The sequence below is a fragment of the Chanodichthys erythropterus genome, chromosome 3 (assembly GCF_024489055.1).
Source record: "Chanodichthys erythropterus isolate Z2021 chromosome 3, ASM2448905v1, whole genome shotgun sequence".
Taxonomy (NCBI): Eukaryota; Metazoa; Chordata; class Actinopteri; order Cypriniformes; family Xenocyprididae; genus Chanodichthys; species Chanodichthys erythropterus.
Window position 1 is genome coordinate 71,636,415 of NC_090223.1, and position 17,948 is coordinate 71,654,362.

Sequence of the window (17,948 nt, forward strand, 5' to 3'; positions counted from 1 at the left end):
AGGTCGAGTTACACTACTCGAGTAACTGTATTTAAATAGGGAAAACGTGGAGGTGTTTGGTAGCTTCTCTGCTTGGCCCCTATTGAATGAACTGGGCTAAGCTAAGTGCTAACAAAGTTTCGCGATTTAGTACACGCACTGAGACGAGAGAGGTATGTATCAACTCGTCTTAGTTAAGGGAATAACATAGTTTAATATGACAAAACGGTGGAGTATCCCTTTAATTATGTGTTTGTAGCACACCCACTGCTCAGTTGAGAGTACTGCAGTTAAATTTATGTGACAGAAAAGTCTGCACAGTAGTGATTGATTTGGAGCCTGTTCAGTAGTGAGCATTGGAGTGACACGTGTCTACACAGGACGTGAGCGACGCGTCAAAAGACAATAGATCCCATTATAATCCATTATATTGTCTACACTGGATGCGACGCGACAAATTCCCGACAGTAAACCGATTCCCTGTTCAATTTGTGACATAGTCCAACGGTCGTATTGTCACGTTCAGTGTAGACAGCTTTTAGTCATGTCTGGTGTAGACACGGTGTGAGCCTGATCTGTGCTATCATAGTCCTGTCCAAACTACTACAGACCAAATAGAAAGTTCAGTCATGATGCTTCACCCCATTTTTATAACATCATATGACTAACAAAACTTCAAAAAAACTTGAACATTTGAGCATTTACTTTTTGAAGTTTCTGCATGAGAGGTCGTAATCTTGTCAGTGTTGCTTGCAGTTAATTTAGATTTTTTTTTAAATAGCCTTTTTTTAAAAAATAGCCTGAGGACAGTGTGACATCCATTGAAGAACCTACTTCCACAGTATATTTGCAACAGCACGCAAAGTCAGCCAAAAAGAGAGGTGAGCTTAGATTCATATTATTAGACATGTAGATGCAATGGTACATATAGTCAACAAAATGGGTCAAAAGAGACCATCAAAATTAAGTGAAACCATAGTCGATATCGCATATTTTCCATATATATCTGGGGGTTTCAGCTCAAATGAAAAAGTTCATAAACATATATCTTTTTTTATGTATACTTAGGCAAACAAACTGCTGTCAAAAGAAGCTGGACCGCTGTCCGCAGATGAATGTGCTGCTGTTGAAAGGAACCTAGAGAAATTCATTGTGAGGAACCAAGATCCAGGGAAAATGGACTGTCAGCGTTGCATTGATGCAGAAGCTCAAGTTTTAGCAAATCGAGACTGGAAGGCAAATATTTCATAAAAAAACGCATTACTTCTTTAAGAAGAAAAGTAGGGTAAAATGCAGGTATCTCAACCTTCACTAGTGTTCACCTTGGGACAAACGTTGTAAGTGTTTTCAACAAAAGGTCAGTCTTTTTCCCTTTGTTTTCATTGTATTATCCTCTTAACAACACTTGTGTGTGTTTACTCATGGTTTATGAGGACTCGTGGTTTATGTTTTTGACAATAGTGAACTGCTGAATCACATTTTGTAGCAATAAGACAATTTCACTTCAGGTCTTGTTACAACGAGTGAAAAACTAAATTGACAAAAGTGTTAATAAACCTCTTTAGCAGAAGTGACTTCACTTCCCGTTATGGCTGCAGCGACAGGCTCATGGACAAACTGGAACAACTGGATGATATTAGTATAAATACTTGAATATCATTTGGAAATATTCTACCACAGTGAGAACGCCATGGCAAGTCTTGTCCTCCATAATCATAGGTGATCTCCTCATCTTTATTTATGTCTTTTATGGCAAATAAACAAAGATGAGGCTTTCCGCCCAGTACAATTTTTTCAATTTGGCTTTTGACTGTCATTTACAAGTCTCCCAAGAGAGCCGTCATCAAAGGAGGCATTGATGCTATATGGGAAAAAAATTATTGTTACAAATGTACACTAAAGTTATGCTCTAGAAAGGAATACATCATTAGTAATCACTTTAATGTGCCCCAAAACTGTGTGTGATATTTAGTTTCAGGGTTAAAAACAATCCACAGGGGGTTGCATACAGTAAAATACAGGCTACTCACCAGCAGTTATGCCGTGTTTGAAAAAGTATGCATAATTATTATTAATATAATATTTTCCCAATTTCACTTTTTCCACTAAAGTTCCTCTGTACTCGAGAATAAAGGAACCTTGTGAGTTTTTGCAAACGCACCCCGACCTAAATGAAATAAAAATCAACACAAAACTGTTAAACAGTTTAAAATGCCAAATTAAACTATTAAGATCTGGAAAAAATCCATGCTCTCTATATAAATACTGTTATGTGTATCTGTGGTGTTTGTACTTGGATGAAGTAAATGGATGAAGTTGACTGGAATGTATTAATGACATGAATATATCTTAATTTTCCTTTCAATATTGTAGTTGATGCCATCATTCAGCAATTCACATCCTTTCTCTCTGTTGAGAGCAGAGAAGAAGAATTTGAAAAAAATATGGTACATGTAATACCAGGACAAGTTAAAAAAAAAAAAAGTTAAAGAGTTGAATAAATCCTTACACTATACATCTGGCTTCTTATTTGTTCAACAAAGGCAGACACTCTGGCATCTTGTGCGATGAACAGTCCATCAAAAAGAGGTGGTTCGTCTGTCCTGTCCTGAAATTTTCATCAACAACAATTCAATAATCATAAGTGTTGCATTTACCTTAATTAATATGAAATTTAACCATAAATGTGCCACACATTCAGGTCTGTATGAATCTGATCTGGAACACTGTGTTCCACTGTGTGTATCAGCTTTTATTTGTCATCTGTCATCATTGAAACGTACTGTATCAAGTACAAAAATAAATAACATTGTTAAAATGGTAGTTTATGTCTTGAGGCTACAGAAGGGAGAAAAAAGTTATTGAACAATTTACCATATTATTGCCATCGAACTCTAATGCCACAAGCTGGTTTACAACAGTGATATCTTTCAAACCGTTTTTAAAGTGCACCAATTTGGATAAAATTAATTTACATTTGAATGTTAAGCAAGCAGTCATGCATTTTACACATTTTATTACTTTCCATGAACTTCAAATAGAAGTGTAACTTTATAAATTTATTGACCAACAAACTCAAAATTGTTTTCTTGATGCCTTGATCCAACATTTTTATATTAAAGAAATATGTTCATATGCCTGAACATGACTGACATTATATGAATGTGGAAACTCACATTTTATAGCAATAAGGTGCAGCACAGTTTCTCTATAAATAACTATCAAGTCCATCTAACCAATAGCTATGCTTGCTTTTCCTTTAGAGGGTCATGGCATGGGGGTTCTAGAGCCTATCCCATCTAGCACTGGGATCTAGCTTTACTGTCTGCAGTCAGCATGCAATTTAAAATTTCTGGCATCACAGCCTTGAGTTTTTTTCAGAGATGGCCTGTCTTTTTGTCCACGCAGATATGTCTTCTTCCACTAATGCAGAGACAGTGACTGAATTTACCAGGTCTTTTAGTCGCTGAAGATGTTGATCTAAATTAATAATAAAAAAGATAATAATAATGATGATGATAATAATAATAATGAGGAAAAAAGTTACAATGATGCATTTAATAAAGCAAATTTGCAATTTCGGTAACACTTTGCAATGAGGTTCATTAGTTAACTACATTATTTATCATGAACTAATAAGGAACTGCAGCATTTATTAATCTTTGTCAATGTTGATTTTATCAACATAATGGCTTTATCACTTCATGGGCATTACGGAAATGGTCAATGCATACTTTTGCCTAAATTTGAAATTTTTTAATTTAAATATTAAGGCTGATATTTTAGGCTTTCAATTCAATATGCTTACCAAGATTTTCGACCTTTTGTTGAATTTCATTCACCTCCTCAGCTTCTGAAACTTTAGTGCCAGAGGGTTTCACTGCAAACACAAAATGTAATGATATGGAAAACATTACTTCTGACCAGAAGCATAAACACTTGTGAACAACAGCAGACTATATATTTTACTGACCAGGGCAATGTTTCTTAAAAGCATCGTAAGCTTAAGTTTATTGGAGCTACGATCAACTTAAGCTTACGATGCTTTTGTGAAACGCCCAGATCAATGCTTCATAATCCTATCATGATGTGGTAGGATGTTACCATGCTGGTCTCTCTTCCTCCAGGAAACATTGGAGAGTTTAGGTCCCTTTTGTTCTGTTTTCTCTTTTGTCTAAAAGTAAAAACTAAATTATATATTTGGGGGAGACATGTGCAGAGCCATTTTCTTAGAGAAATAATGTATGAAGAACCTTACTTTTGGGCTTTCTAATTCATCTGCAGGGTTTTTGCTGCTTCCAGCTATTCCTTAAATTTTCTGGATGATATTTTTTTAAAGAGAAATAATGAAAGGATAAAGGTATAAAGAAATATATAAAGGGAGAGCGATAAATACAAGAAAAAAGAGAAACAGAGACAGGAGGAAGAGGCTCTTAAAATAACCATTAGATTTGAAAACTATTTCACAGCGTCTGTCCACTGCGACTTTTGTGGTCCTTCGCCTCTTTATATTTCGCTTTGATGTTTTTTATCTTGCGTTGGCATTGCAGCCAGGTTCGTCTGTATCCACCCTCATGTATGGCCCGTGATATGTGTTCATAAACAGGGCGATTTCTGTACGAGCCGTGTAATTTGGCCTGAATTGACGCCTCTACCCATAAAGACAAATTCTTGCGTGCAACAGGTGCGAAATGTATTTGATGTATTTAACTGTGTTATGGCTATTAAAATGGCAGCATTTTCACACAACCAGTCTTTACTCGGGGCATAGACCTACCTTTTGCTTGAGAGGAATCTCAACACCTCCATCATGCTGGTCCTCTTTCAGACCATGCTGTGTCAGGACCTCAATGAGGTAGACAAACTGTGAGTGGGTGACCCGGACATGGCGGAAAAATGTCTGCTCATCCATATGGAACAGAAGCTCCCATTCTACGCCAGTCTTCGTTGTCTGTGTCAGGATAAACTGAGCAATTGCATTTCTGACAAGTAAGATAACACAGGCTTAATGAATGAATAGCAAAATCTTCATAATGGGATTCATTCTTTAGGAGCTGGGCCATTCACTTCACTGTAGGATATTGAATTTTTTGTCTTCACCAAACTGTGTGTAGGATATTGGTGTTTGTGTGTGTGTATGTGTGTGTGTGTGAGAGAGAGAGAGAGAGAGAGAGAGAGAGTTGAAGCAGACAAAACGTCTAGTTCTCACATTCACATTGCTCGTCATGCCCATAAGCTGGTGGTCAGATGCCTTCAGATGTCAGGTTTCTCTAACGTTACAGAAGGGCCAAGTCGTTCATTAAAATAAGGTATTGCTCTAACATTATTTATCTGCAAATGTTATGCATTATCAGCAGCTTTTTTAGCATTAGCTAGTTTTCAGTCCATTGACTGCAAGAATAAATTAATACCAAATACATTTCTAAATATACAAATAACGTCTCGGTTACAAAAGTAACCCTCGTTCCCTGAAGGAGGGAATGGAGACGTACGTCGGACAGACCGACGAATAGGAATAGGAATCTCGCTAGAGAGGCCAATCTCCTTCGAGTGTAACTAAAACGAGCCAATGCACATTGGCATGCAATCATATGCATCAGCTGCTCGCCTCGCAGCGCGGGTATATAATGAGCAGCAGGTGCGTTGCATCTTCAGGTTTTCGCTGAGGAGCCGAACCGGATAGGCGGCAGCATCAGCGGGGTACAGCGACTGTGGCGACGGGACGTACGTCTCCGTTCCCTCCTTCAGGGAACGAGGGTTACTTTTGTAACCGAGACGTTCCCATTCAGTCGGTCACGTTCGACGTACGTCGGACAGACCGACGAATAGGAATCCCTACCAAAGCGCCACAGGAGCTGCCCCCTTCCAGCGCTCTGTTGTAAGCCACCTGAACCCCCTTGCCTGAGGATGGTGGGACAGGGCTAACACAGAGAGAGTCGTTCACTGCTGTTCCCCAAAACCCATTCAGTGAGACTATTGGATAACGCTGGGAAAGCGTACCCTTCGCTGGGAAAGGAACGCTGCGGAAGCCACATCCTTCCCCGAAGGAGTTATGTGGAGAAGTACATATGGACTAACCCTGTAGGGCTGTGCTACATATGGAAGAGCTGGGGTGACTCCAACCCGATGAAGGGTAGGTTCTCCCAGAGGGAAAGACACGGGCTTCGTTTAGGAGCAACCGTGGAACCAACCATATGGGATCCCCGTAGGGTCACACATATGGAACCCAGCCTAAACCCGGTTCTCAAGGATACAACAGAGTATAGGCCTGGCGCCAGACGCTCCGCCACGTCGGCTGCCGAAGGGATATCGGAGGACTCAACAGGGTCTGCCTTGTAGGGACTCTCTGGAGAAAAGAAGCGCATGTAGCGCAGCAAGCCGACACTAAGCCGGGGCCTCTCCGTGCCTCTGACCTGTGGTGAGAACATGGGAGGAGACCGGCTCGACACGAAGGCTATAGTATCTAGCGAACGTGTTAGGTGTCACCCAGCCCGCAGCTCTACAAATGTCTGTCAGCGAGGCGCCACGAGCCAGCGCCCAGGAGGATGCGACACCTCTCGTGGAGTGAGCATGCAACCTGAGCGGGCAGGGCACGCCCTGAGCTCGGTAAGCCAGGGTGATGGCGTCCACTATCCAGTGGGCCATCCTCTGCTTGGAGACAGCCTTTCCCTTCTGCTGGCCTCCATAACAGACAAGAGCTGGTCTGAGGTCCTGAGGCTTTAAGTTCTGTCTATGTACAGTCGCAAAGCGCGGACTGGACAGAGCAAAGCCAGGGCTGGGTCTGCCTCCTCCGAGGGCAGCGCTTGCAGGCTCACCACCTGGTCCCTGAAGGGAGTGGTAGGAACCTTGGGCACATAGCCAGGCCGGGGTCTTAGTACCACATGGCTATCACCCGGCCCGAACTCCAGGCACGATTCGCCGACCGAAAATGACTGCAGGTCCCCTACCCTCTTGATGGAGGCCAATGCCCCCAGCAGCAAAGTCTTCATAGACAGAATCTTTAAGTCTGCTGACAGCAAAGGCTCAAAGGGAGCAATCTGAAGTGCTCTCAGCACCAGAGTGAGGTCCCAAGAGGGTATGGAGAGGGGACGAGAAGGATTTAACCGTCTCGCCCCCCTAAGGAACCTGATGACCAGGTCGTGCTGACCAACAGATTTGCCATCTAAGTGGTCGTGGTAAGCGGATATAGCAGCAGTATGGACTTTGAGGGTGGAGGGGGGACAGCCTACGCTCAAACCCTACTGCAAGAAGGAAAGCACGACTCTGATCGAGCATCTTCGGGGGTCTTCCCGGCTCGAGAAGAGCACCACTCGATGAACAGGTTCCACTTTGAGGCGTAAGCACGTCTCGTAGACAGTGCACGTGCCGAAGTGATGGTGTTAAGTACCTCAGGGGGTAAGTCACCTAGAACCTCCGCATCCCATCCAAGGGACCAGACATGGAGTTTCCAGAGGTCTGGACGCGGGTGCCAAAGAGTGCCCCGTCTCTGAGAAAGAAGGTCTTTCCTCAGAGGGATGGGCCAGGGAGGGGCTGTCGCGAGGAGTGAGAGTTCTGGGAACCAGGTCCAGTTGGGCCAGTAAGGCGCAACTAACAAGACCTGCTCCTCGTCCTCCCTGACTTTGCACAGGGTCTGTGCAAGTAGGCTCACTGGGGGAAACGCATATTTGCGCAGGCCCCGGGGCCAGCTGTGAGCCAGTGCATCTGTCCCGAGTGTCCCCTCGGTCAGAGAGTAAAACAACTGGCAGTGGGAGGTTTCTGGTGAGGCAAACAGGTCTACCTGAGCCTGTGGGTGGAGTCGCCACTCTCCTGGCAGCGCAGCTCGTGATAGCTCGTCGGCCACACGGTTGAGCACACCGGGGACATGAATGGCGCGAAGCGACCTCAGAAGCTTCCGACTCCACAGGAGGAGATGGGGGGCGAGTTGCGACATGCGACGGGAGCGAAGACCACCTTGACGGTTGATGTACGCAACGGTCGCAGTGTCCGTATGGACCAGTACATGCTTGCCCCGTAGCAGGCCTTTGAGGCGGCTCAGAGCAAGGCGTACTGCCAGCAACTCGAGGCAGTTGATGTGCCAATGCAGATGGGGTCCCGTCCAAACCCCTGACACTGCATGCCCGTTGTACGTGGCACCCCGGCCGGTGGCAGAAGCATCTGTGAACACCACAGCATGCCGGGACACCTGTTCTAGGGGCACTCCTGCCCGAAGAAACAAGGGGTCCGACCACGGACTGAAGGTTCGGCGGCACTCCTGAGTGATTGGCACCCGGAATGTGCCGCGCTGCCACGCCCATCTCGGGACTCGGCCGTGAAGCCAGTGCTGAAGCGGTCTCATATGAAGCAGACCGAGCGGTGTTACAGCCGCAGCAGCCGCCATATGCCCCAGGAGCCTCTGAAAGAACTTCAGTGGGACTGCTGTCCTGCCATTGAATGTATTCAGGCAGTTCAACACTGACTGAGCACGTTCCTCTGTGAGGCGTGCTATCTGCTCGACCGAATCCAACTCCATACCGAGAAAAGAGATCCTCTGCACCGGGGCGAGTTTGCTCTTTTCCCAGTTGACCTGAAGCCCCAACTGGCTGAGGTGTCTGAGCACAAAATCCCTGTGTTTGCACAACTGATCCCGGGACTGTGCTAGAATGAGCCAGTCATCGAGATAGTTGAGAATGCGAACACCCTGTTCTCTCATGGGAACAAGGGCTCCCTCCACGACTTTCGTGAAGACGCGGGGAGACAGGGCCAGCCCGAAGGGTAGGACTCTGTACTGATATGCTCGACCTTCGAACGCGAATCTCAGGAATGGCCTGTGTCGCGGAAGAATTGAAACATGGAAGTACGCGTCCTTCAGGTCAATCGCTGCAAACCAATCTCGGGGACGGATGCACTCGAAAATGCGTTTCTGCGTGAGCATTTTGAATGGTAGCTTGTGGAGGCTCCGATTCAAAACTCGCAGGTCCAAGATCGGTCGTAACCCGCCGCTTTTCTTGGTTACAATGAAGTAGGGGCTGTAGAACCCCGACCTCAAATCGGCTGGAGGGACCGGCTCTATATCGTCCTTCGCCAGTAGGACTGCGATCTCCGCACGCAGGACAGGGGCATCGGCATCTTTCACTGTAGTGAAGAGGACGTCCCTGAACTTGGGGGGGGAAGCCGGGCGAACTGAATCGCAAAGCCGACCCTGATAGTCCGAAGGAGCCAGCGAGACGGACTGGGGAGCGCTAACCCGGCTCGCAGAGACTGTACAAGCAGGACCAAAGGGACCACCGGTGTACCCGCAGCAGGGCAGCGAGGTGGAACACAGGGACGCGGCTCGGGGGGCTCTCTTTGTGAGGCGGCCCGAAGCGGCGTCACAGTGTGCTAGGCAACACTTACCTGGCTCCACGGATGGACAGAGGGAGCAGTCGAGGCTTTGGCTGCCCGCTGCTCGCTGCTGTCCGCTGGCGACAGAAGAGGGGGATGAGAGTGGTGAGGTTTTTCTCCTCCCACTGCTCTCCAAACCCTCTTCAGACCTGGAAATGGAGGAACTGCTCTTTTAAATTTGGGTACCGCTGCCTCTTGGGTCAGTGGCGGAACAGAAACAAACCCAATAAAGGATTTACCACCTGGCCCTCCTTCAGGGGTGGAAGAGCAGCCCCATCCATCTCCGGGTCGCCCGTCTCAGGGGTGATTCTCACCAACCAGTTAAACAGCTGCAGAGACGGGAGGCGTCATCTCCCCGCAATGGATACAGCAGAATATGCTGGGCCGGAGTTTCTTGCAGGGGATGACACCCTTGGCGACGAGCAGACTGAGGGGCGGCCCAAGAGGAACTCAATGGTTTGTCATGGGAAGCTCCCCGATCCGCTACTAACTGAGGAGAACCGCTGGGCTCAGTCCTCGACAGTGTCACCGAAAGGCCACCTCGTAAGATGGGAGCATTGAGAAAGCATTTAGCTTGACAACCTCTCACACCTCACAAGGTAAGCCAGGGGGCACTTCTGGACCACGGAGGTGGACATCGTCTGGCTGAGGGCCTGCACCGTGACTTTGATCACGGTTAGTCAACAAGCGCAGCTCAACCTCAGCACAGAACTACCCTCATGCAAAAAGAGTGCCTTGGCGTCACATGCAGGGTGGGTGTGGTCTGTGTACAGCCACCCCATCCAAGAGGGTAGTGAGAGAGGAAAAACTTATGCAGATTGGCACCTTTGGCATTCCATATTTATGGCACCAATATACCCCCATACTGCCAAGTTTTCCATGCACATCTGGAAGACCCAGGAAAGCATGGCTGTAAACTCTGAATCTGAGTCAGCATAAGCACACACCATTACAGTGGGCAGCGTCACCCTCATTTCCAGAGCATAACAGCACTCTCTCCGATGCTGCAATCGACGTCTGTCCCTCAGCTGGAGCTCTGAATGAAATGCTAGGTTCCCCTATGAAAAGGACCAGCAATCCAATCCAGAAACTGCACAGCTTGCAATGCGCTAGAGAGGGAGGGGCCCTAGGGGTTGGTTCCCCGAAGGAACCCCTCAACCTCATGTCACCCAAGCCATATCAGCAAAGTAGACCTCTTCTGGTGCACCAGAGAGGGCGCTACAATGGAGATTACGCAAGGGAACCGCGCATCTAGAGCGCCGAGTGAGCGCTGGGTTGCCGTGACAACCCGCGCTGCAGCTCGGCAGCTCGACGGCACACGACACGCAGAAGAGCGAGAGGTTTGCTCTCGTTGATCTCCACGGTCTCCCAGAGTGTCGGGCAGACCCTCAGCTGTGCTTTTACACACAAGCGGCAGCTGGCCAACAACAGAGGGGACTCAAGCTTCCCGGAGAAAGAAGAGTCACGACCGGCGTGTCGACGTGATCATGTTCTCATATGAAAACATGAACACCCACGAACATCATTTCAGCACGTGCCCAGACATGCGAAACGGTGATCGTGGCCATCAGTGAGAACAGGAACGATCGCATCCAGAAACACAAGTAGGATGTCGTCTTTAAAAAGACGCGAATCTACTTGTGTAAGCTCTTTCAGGGACTTTACTCTTTTAGAAGTGCTGAAGCACGCAGGGGAACGGCCACCGCAACACAGACAGGGATTGTGTGCAGCCTGTCGTGTGCTTTCTCTCTCTTTGAAGGCGCTCACTATTACCAGCCGTAAAAACGGCTTTTCAGCGCTCAAAAGCGCACCGTACCGGCCGTGAGAACAGCCTTCTGACGCTGTCAAACAGCTATTTGCTCAAAAACGGCAAACGAAACAAAAACAGAAAAAGAGAGGACTTCGACCCCGCTGCTGTGCTGTTCGCCCGCACTCGGAAAAAAAGAGAAGTTCAACCAAAAAGCTTGACTCGTCTTCTAGCAGACACTCGCTTGCAGAGAACAGGAACAAACACCGTTCGGCTCCGAAGCGAAAAGCTGAAGATGCAACGCACCTGCTGCTCATTATATACCCGCCCTGCGAGGCGAGCAGCTGATGCATATGATTGCATGCCAATGTGCATTGGCTCGTTTTAGTTACACTCGAAGTAGATTGGCCTCTCTAGCGAGATTCCTATTCCTATTCGTCGGTCTGTCCGACGTACGTCGAACGTGACCGACTGAATGGGAACGTAAAATAAAAGGTATACAGTTTCTCTTGCCTTATGTGCTGTTTTTTCTCCTCCATTTCCCTCAAATAAGCAAGCAATAGGCATTGTTGACGATATAAATTATTTGTGACGAGCAGGGCGGGCGAGAGCCGTGAGGGAACGGCGCGAGGCCGGTGACGCGAGTGATAATGAGCGTCACCTGCGAGGCCTGGTCCTCTCTCGTCTTTCATTGTAGTCGCTCCTCCTTTTATGCCTCCGGAGCTCCTCCGTGAGAGACTCGAGGCCGGCACGCCTCGCAGGTGACGCTCATTATCACTCGCGTCACCGGCCTCGCGCCGTTCCCTCACGGCTCTCGCCCGCCCTGCTCGTCACATTATTATACATTAACATAAGCCCCATACGGTCAGCCATGCTTTGTTTACATCTAGCAACCACAATTCCTTGCGCTCAGGCAGTTTGCCGTGACTTTGTCTTTGTCTTCAAAGTCGTGAGTCGTGGTTTGAAGTCGTGACTTACGGGCTCAAAAACCTGCCTGGAACGCAGCATGATTCTTGTTCTAAATATGCCTGACAAGTTTTGTTTTTGCTATATTAACCCCTTTTGTATTTCACCCTTAAACTAATTGCATTAATCATTTATATCCATCTATCGTAAAGCAACTGATGCTAATACAGAACATTTTGTTTCTAATTCTAACTTTATTCTGTTTCTTCATTAAGATAATAACAGATGTCTAGAAAAGTAGTAAAGAACTGTATGAAAAACAGTTAAAAGCATGAATACAGGAATAAATGTACATATTTGTAGTTATCAAATCCCCTCAGTCTGTTGACAGCAATGAAATGAGCTTTAAAGGTCCCGTTTTTCGTGTTTTTTTTGAAGCTTTGATTGTGTTTATAGTGTGCAATATAACATGTGTTCATGTTTCGCGTGTAAAAAAACACAGTATTTTTCACATAATTTACTTATCTGTATACCGCTGTTTCCACTGTCATAAAAACGGGCTGATGACTTCCTTGTTCTATGAAGTCCCTCCTTCAGAAATATGTAACGAATTCTGATTGTACCAGCGGTTCCTGTGTTGTGATTCAACAGCAGCTCAGCGAACCTTGCCCGGAAAGGTCACGCCTCTTATCATAACGTGTGCTGCACATAGTTTTACATGTGGATTATTGTGGTGTTGTGCCGAATGAACACAAAAGACAATAATTCCCGAGAGACTGAACTCTTTAATCTCCACAAGCAGCGACAGAACATGTACAACGTTAGCACTCACTCAGAAGAGTACCTCATACGGAAAACAGCCATATACATAAACATAGTCCCCTCTTGTGGCCATTATGTGCACTGCAGTCCAACATTAACTATTGCAGTTAACTACCACAATTATAATTTTCGGGAACCGAGTTAAACATAAATTGTAACCATTGATCTCTAAGTACATCGTCCCCAAACAAAGGTGATTGGACTGCGGGCGACAAACACACTCTACAAACGCAACTCTTGCTCTTCTCCGTGGGAGCGCAACAAGACCACGCCCCCTTTTTTGTGTATTCCTGTGGGCGGAGGTTAGTCAAAAAACTGTTTTAGTGACGTCATTAAAGAAGGAAGTAGAGGGATGTAGTCCAAACTGGCCGTTCGATGTAGGGGACTTCTGTTAAATAAAATATCTCGCTTGGCATTGAACTTTGAGCTTTAAAATTTTACAGATTTTATTTATACTCTAACAACAACATTACACACTAACTAAAGTTTGAAACATGGGATCACGAAGAACGGGACCTTTAAGTGTCAATTTACAGCAGATCTGAAGACATCAGCATAATAAATGAGGTGAAAACAGGAACTATTGACATGAAATAAAGAGTGTGAGAATCTGCTGATGATCTGAATGTCTTGTTGAATGAGTGTTGATGGTCTGAGGATCATCAATACTTTATTCTGAGTGTTTGCTGTTAGAAACTGATTATTGGAGTCACGATATGTGAGAAAATCCTATAAACTGCTCTAGTGAAACACAATACTGTTATTTCTCACAATATGACATTAATAATACAAAAACCAACACACACTCACCATCACCAACCACTAAAGATGAATAACTACAGCAATATGATAGATCTGAACTGAAAGTTTGATTTTCTAATAATAAGTACATTGATTGCAGGAGTGAAATTAGATCAGAAGAGACAATGATCACAAAACCTTTCAAAATAAAGAGCAGCACAAAGTAGAGTTAATAATACAGAATCATCTCATATTTAAGATATCAAAGCAGTGATCTGTATTAAATCCAGTATAATCACCAGTATAGGCTACATGTAAATTAGAGAGGAAGAATTAAAGTGTGAACTCAATGTAAATGAAATACACTGAAATGATTTTTCAGAAGTATAAACCAGAATGAGAGTCTGAGGAGTGAAAGGTTTCCTCAGATGAACTGCATTAAGTGAAGATTATACAGATTTTTAGCTTAAGCTGATTTAAGTTTTATCTGTTTTGTATCGTTGTGACCAATAAAAAGTGTTTATATTGTCATGACCGCCTCCTGTGAGACTTTCCTTAAACTGAGTCTCAAGGCAGAAGCTCAAGAGAGTCTTCTTCATCATTCCTGAAGATCTTCAGAACTTTATGATTGATGCAGATCTGACTATCCTGACCCTACCTGAATAATCACAGGGTTAAAGCTGAATGATTAAAAGACACGGTGACTGACAGTATATGTGACATTTGAGTGTGTTTTGTAATATTTGTGTTGTATAATCTGCAAATTGATATGAGCTTTGTTCATTTTGAACTTTGACATCACACATTTAAACTCCTCAGGATTGTTTTTGGTGTGTCATATCAGGCTCATCTGTAGAGCATGTGTTGGTATCTCCTGCTTTCACACTCCATCACTGTGAGAAAAGAAGAAACTGTTACATTAACACACAAACATTTCATTTGAACAGACCACACAATTATCTTCTTTTAAATTACATGATTATAAATAAAACATATATATATATAATCACTCTGTGTAAAAGATCTGGTAGAATTACTTCAAATTCTAATTATTATAATGAATGTTATCATAAAATCATACAATGTTTCATAGTTATTTAGAAGTAGTTGATGAAGATGAGTGTCATTAGTGTTTGTTTTTGTATTATTGGTGTCCTATTGTGAGAAATAACAGTATTGTCTTTCATTAGATCAGTTTTATAGTCTTTTCTCATATATCCTGACTCAAATAATCAGTTTCTAACAGCAAACACTCAGAATAAAGTGAGATGATGTGAATGTCTTGTTGAATGAGTGTTGATAGTCTGAGGATCATCAATATTATCAGAGAAACTGCTGAAAACACTCTTTATTTCATGTAATTAGTTCCTGTTTTCACCTCATTTATTATGCTGATGTCTTCAGATCTGCTGTAAATTGACACTTAAAGCTCATTTCATTACTCTCAACAGACTCAGAGGATTTGATGGTGTTTATATGTCTGTTTATTTATGTATTCATGTTTTTTTTTACTACTTTTATAGACATCTGTCATTTATTGAAGAAATAATGTTTGATTTAGAAATAAAAAGTTCTGAATTAGCATCAGTTGCTTTATGATAGATGGATATAAATGATTCATGCAATCAGTTAATGGGTGAAATACAAAAAGGAATATAGCAAAAAAATAAGAATAACTTGTCAGTATTAAGAACAAGAATCATTTTCTGACATTCAAACACTGTATTTAAGGATCACAGTGAAGCCCAAAATACTCCTTTATTGTCATTTTAAATCTTTAGACTTTGCCGTCCTTCAAACCACTAGATTTCACTCATTTGCCAGCAAGAAGTTTTTAATAATTTAAAATATAACGAAATTTAGTATGATCTCTTATTCTTTTATATATTTTATTAAGTACAGATCAAAATAGCTGTTATTTCATTTTTATATTAAATATATGTTACACTAAATAATGATGGAACATTAAAACATTTTGTTTTCACAAAAGTTGAAATATTAAAATAGACACTTGCATTTAATTGGTTTTCTATGTAATATCACTTTTGTACATTTAATTTGATCTGGTCTTTAACCCTATAAAAAACAAACACAGTAACTGATGTATTTTTATTATATTATTTTGGGAGATCCAACCAATCTGCGAAAATCCTCCCACAGCAGTCACATCATCAGTGAAGCTCCTCCCACAGCAGTCACATCATCAGTGAAGCTCCTCCCACAGCAGTTCATCAATAAATGCTGGAATATTCCCATCAGACCAGCACTAAAGCATCAGGAAGAGCTGAAATCTGCAAAGTCTGAGTTTATTAAAGAGGACAGAGAGAACATGAGTGATCCAGAACCCTGCGGAATGAAACACACCGAAGATACTTCATCCATTCATGATGCTGAACAACATTCATGTTAGAAAGATCCAAGCACTTCTGCACATTTAGAGAAACCGTAAAACTATGAAATTGTACAAAATGTACTTGTTTGTTTGTTTTCGACAAATGGTCAGTAAATGGAGCTTTGACTGAAAAACTATCATCTTGACTATCAGCATCAGTTCAAACTAAACTTTATTTTAGCTGTTTCATCTTACATTTTGTACATTTGTCAATATGTTTTACAAAATTGTAATTTTTAAAGCAATAAACAGTTAAGACCAAAGTGTATCGAGTAAATTAACTTTCTAGAATGGCTGACAGGGTTGTAAGCATAACTTAAGCTAAATCTGATTTATGGGTAAAGTTGTATTTCTCATAAATTGTAGAAATTATTCAAAGTTATAGAGATTATTCTTCTTATAATAACTTTGGTAACAGGGCTGATGCAGGACTTCTTGTTTGCTGAACTGTGGTATAAAATCAATATTACATTTGCAATGACGCTCACATGCAGTGTTCACATCGTTAATGCATCAGTTACAACATTATGGTATGATAAACATTGCACATCCTATTATGTGAAGTAACTTATATTGGTCACATGTCTTAATTTGATATGAAAACTCTCCGGTCCCCCACATTTATATGTGTTTGAATGAAAGTCAGTAGAATGAAACATGTAGTGGGACCATCACCTTATTGATTATAAAAGTTTTTAATAAAATTATTATCAATCTAAAAGTTGGTGCCAAATTTATGGCAATAACGCATTATATTTAATGTTAAATATTTACATTAGATAACTGTGTTATTGATTAAATGTTTTAATAGTTCTTTACAGAAACATGGGATTTGTCTGTAATGTTTAAAAATAGATCAAGGTAGCTCATTCATGAAAAGTTTAAAATAATTTATAAAAATGCATAAAAAATATGCAAAAACTGTCCTTTCACTTCATATTTCTCACTTTGAAAGATTTTGATGTATTGAAAATGCAATTGAACTCTTTTTCTTTCATTTCAGAGCTGATGGAAGAGAGTGAGGAGAGTGAAGAACTGAGTGAAGTGGAGGAGGAACATCATGACAAACCTGGAGAAAAACCTTTGAGTTGCTCAAAGACTAAAAAGACATTTTTAAAGAAAAGAGACAAGAAATCTACAACCTGCACTCAGTGTGGAAAGAGTTTCTCAACAAAGCAAAGTCTTGAGTATCACATGAGGATCCACACCGGAGAGAAGCCGTTCACATGTGATCAATGTGGAAAGAGCTGCACATACAAACAAAATCTTAAGGAACACATGAAGATCCACACCGGAGAAAAGCCACATGCATGTGATCAGTGTGGGAAGAGCTTCTCAATGAAACAACATCTTAAGGATCACATGAGAGTTCATACTGGAGAGAAACCATTCGCATGTGATCAGTGCGGGAACAGCTTCACACGAAAAGCATATCTTGATCTTCACATGAGAGTTCACACCGGAGAGAAGCCGTTCACGTGTGACCAATGTGGGAAGAGTTTCAATCAATCAGCACATCTTAAGAGACACATGAGGATCCACACCGGAGAGAAGCCGTACGCATGTGATCAATGTGACAAAACATTTTTCGATTCATCAGACCTGAAGAGACACCTGACAGTTCATACGCAGGATAAGCCACATTCATGTTCTGTGTGTGGAGCGAGTTTTTCACGGCTGCCATATTTACGTAAACACGAGAAAATTCATGGTGTAAAAGATCATATGTGCTTTGAGTGTGAGAAGACTTTTACTACAGCGATCTGTTTAAAACTGCACCAGCGAATCCACACTGGAGAAAAACCTTTCATATGTTCACACTGTGGCAAGAGATTTAATCAGTTAACAAGTTGGAAAACACACGAGAAGATCCACAGTAGAGAGAAGCTGCACACGTGTGATCAGTGTGGAAAGAGTTTCTCTTTTAAAAATCACCTGAAGATACACAAGAAGATCCATGCAGTGGAGAAACCACATCACCACAGTCTGAAATCACAGTGA

At 42.9% G+C, this 17,948-nt stretch overlaps 1 protein-coding gene across 1 annotated transcript; it reads left to right on the top strand.

The window, feature by feature from the left end:
• The first annotated feature begins 17,141 nt into the window (after positions 1-17,141).
• Positions 17,142-17,948, top strand: LOC137005463 (zinc finger protein 568-like). The gene has a single exon (XM_067366403.1). It carries the CDS (start codon positions 17,142-17,144, stop codon positions 17,946-17,948), a length of 807 nt encoding a protein of 268 aa, XP_067222504.1.

Bases quoted from the DNA above. Each gene is read 5' to 3' on its own strand.
- LOC137005463 (XM_067366403.1), top strand. From the start codon at position 17,142: ATGAGGATCCACACCGGAGAGAAGCCGTTCACATGTGATCAATGTGGA.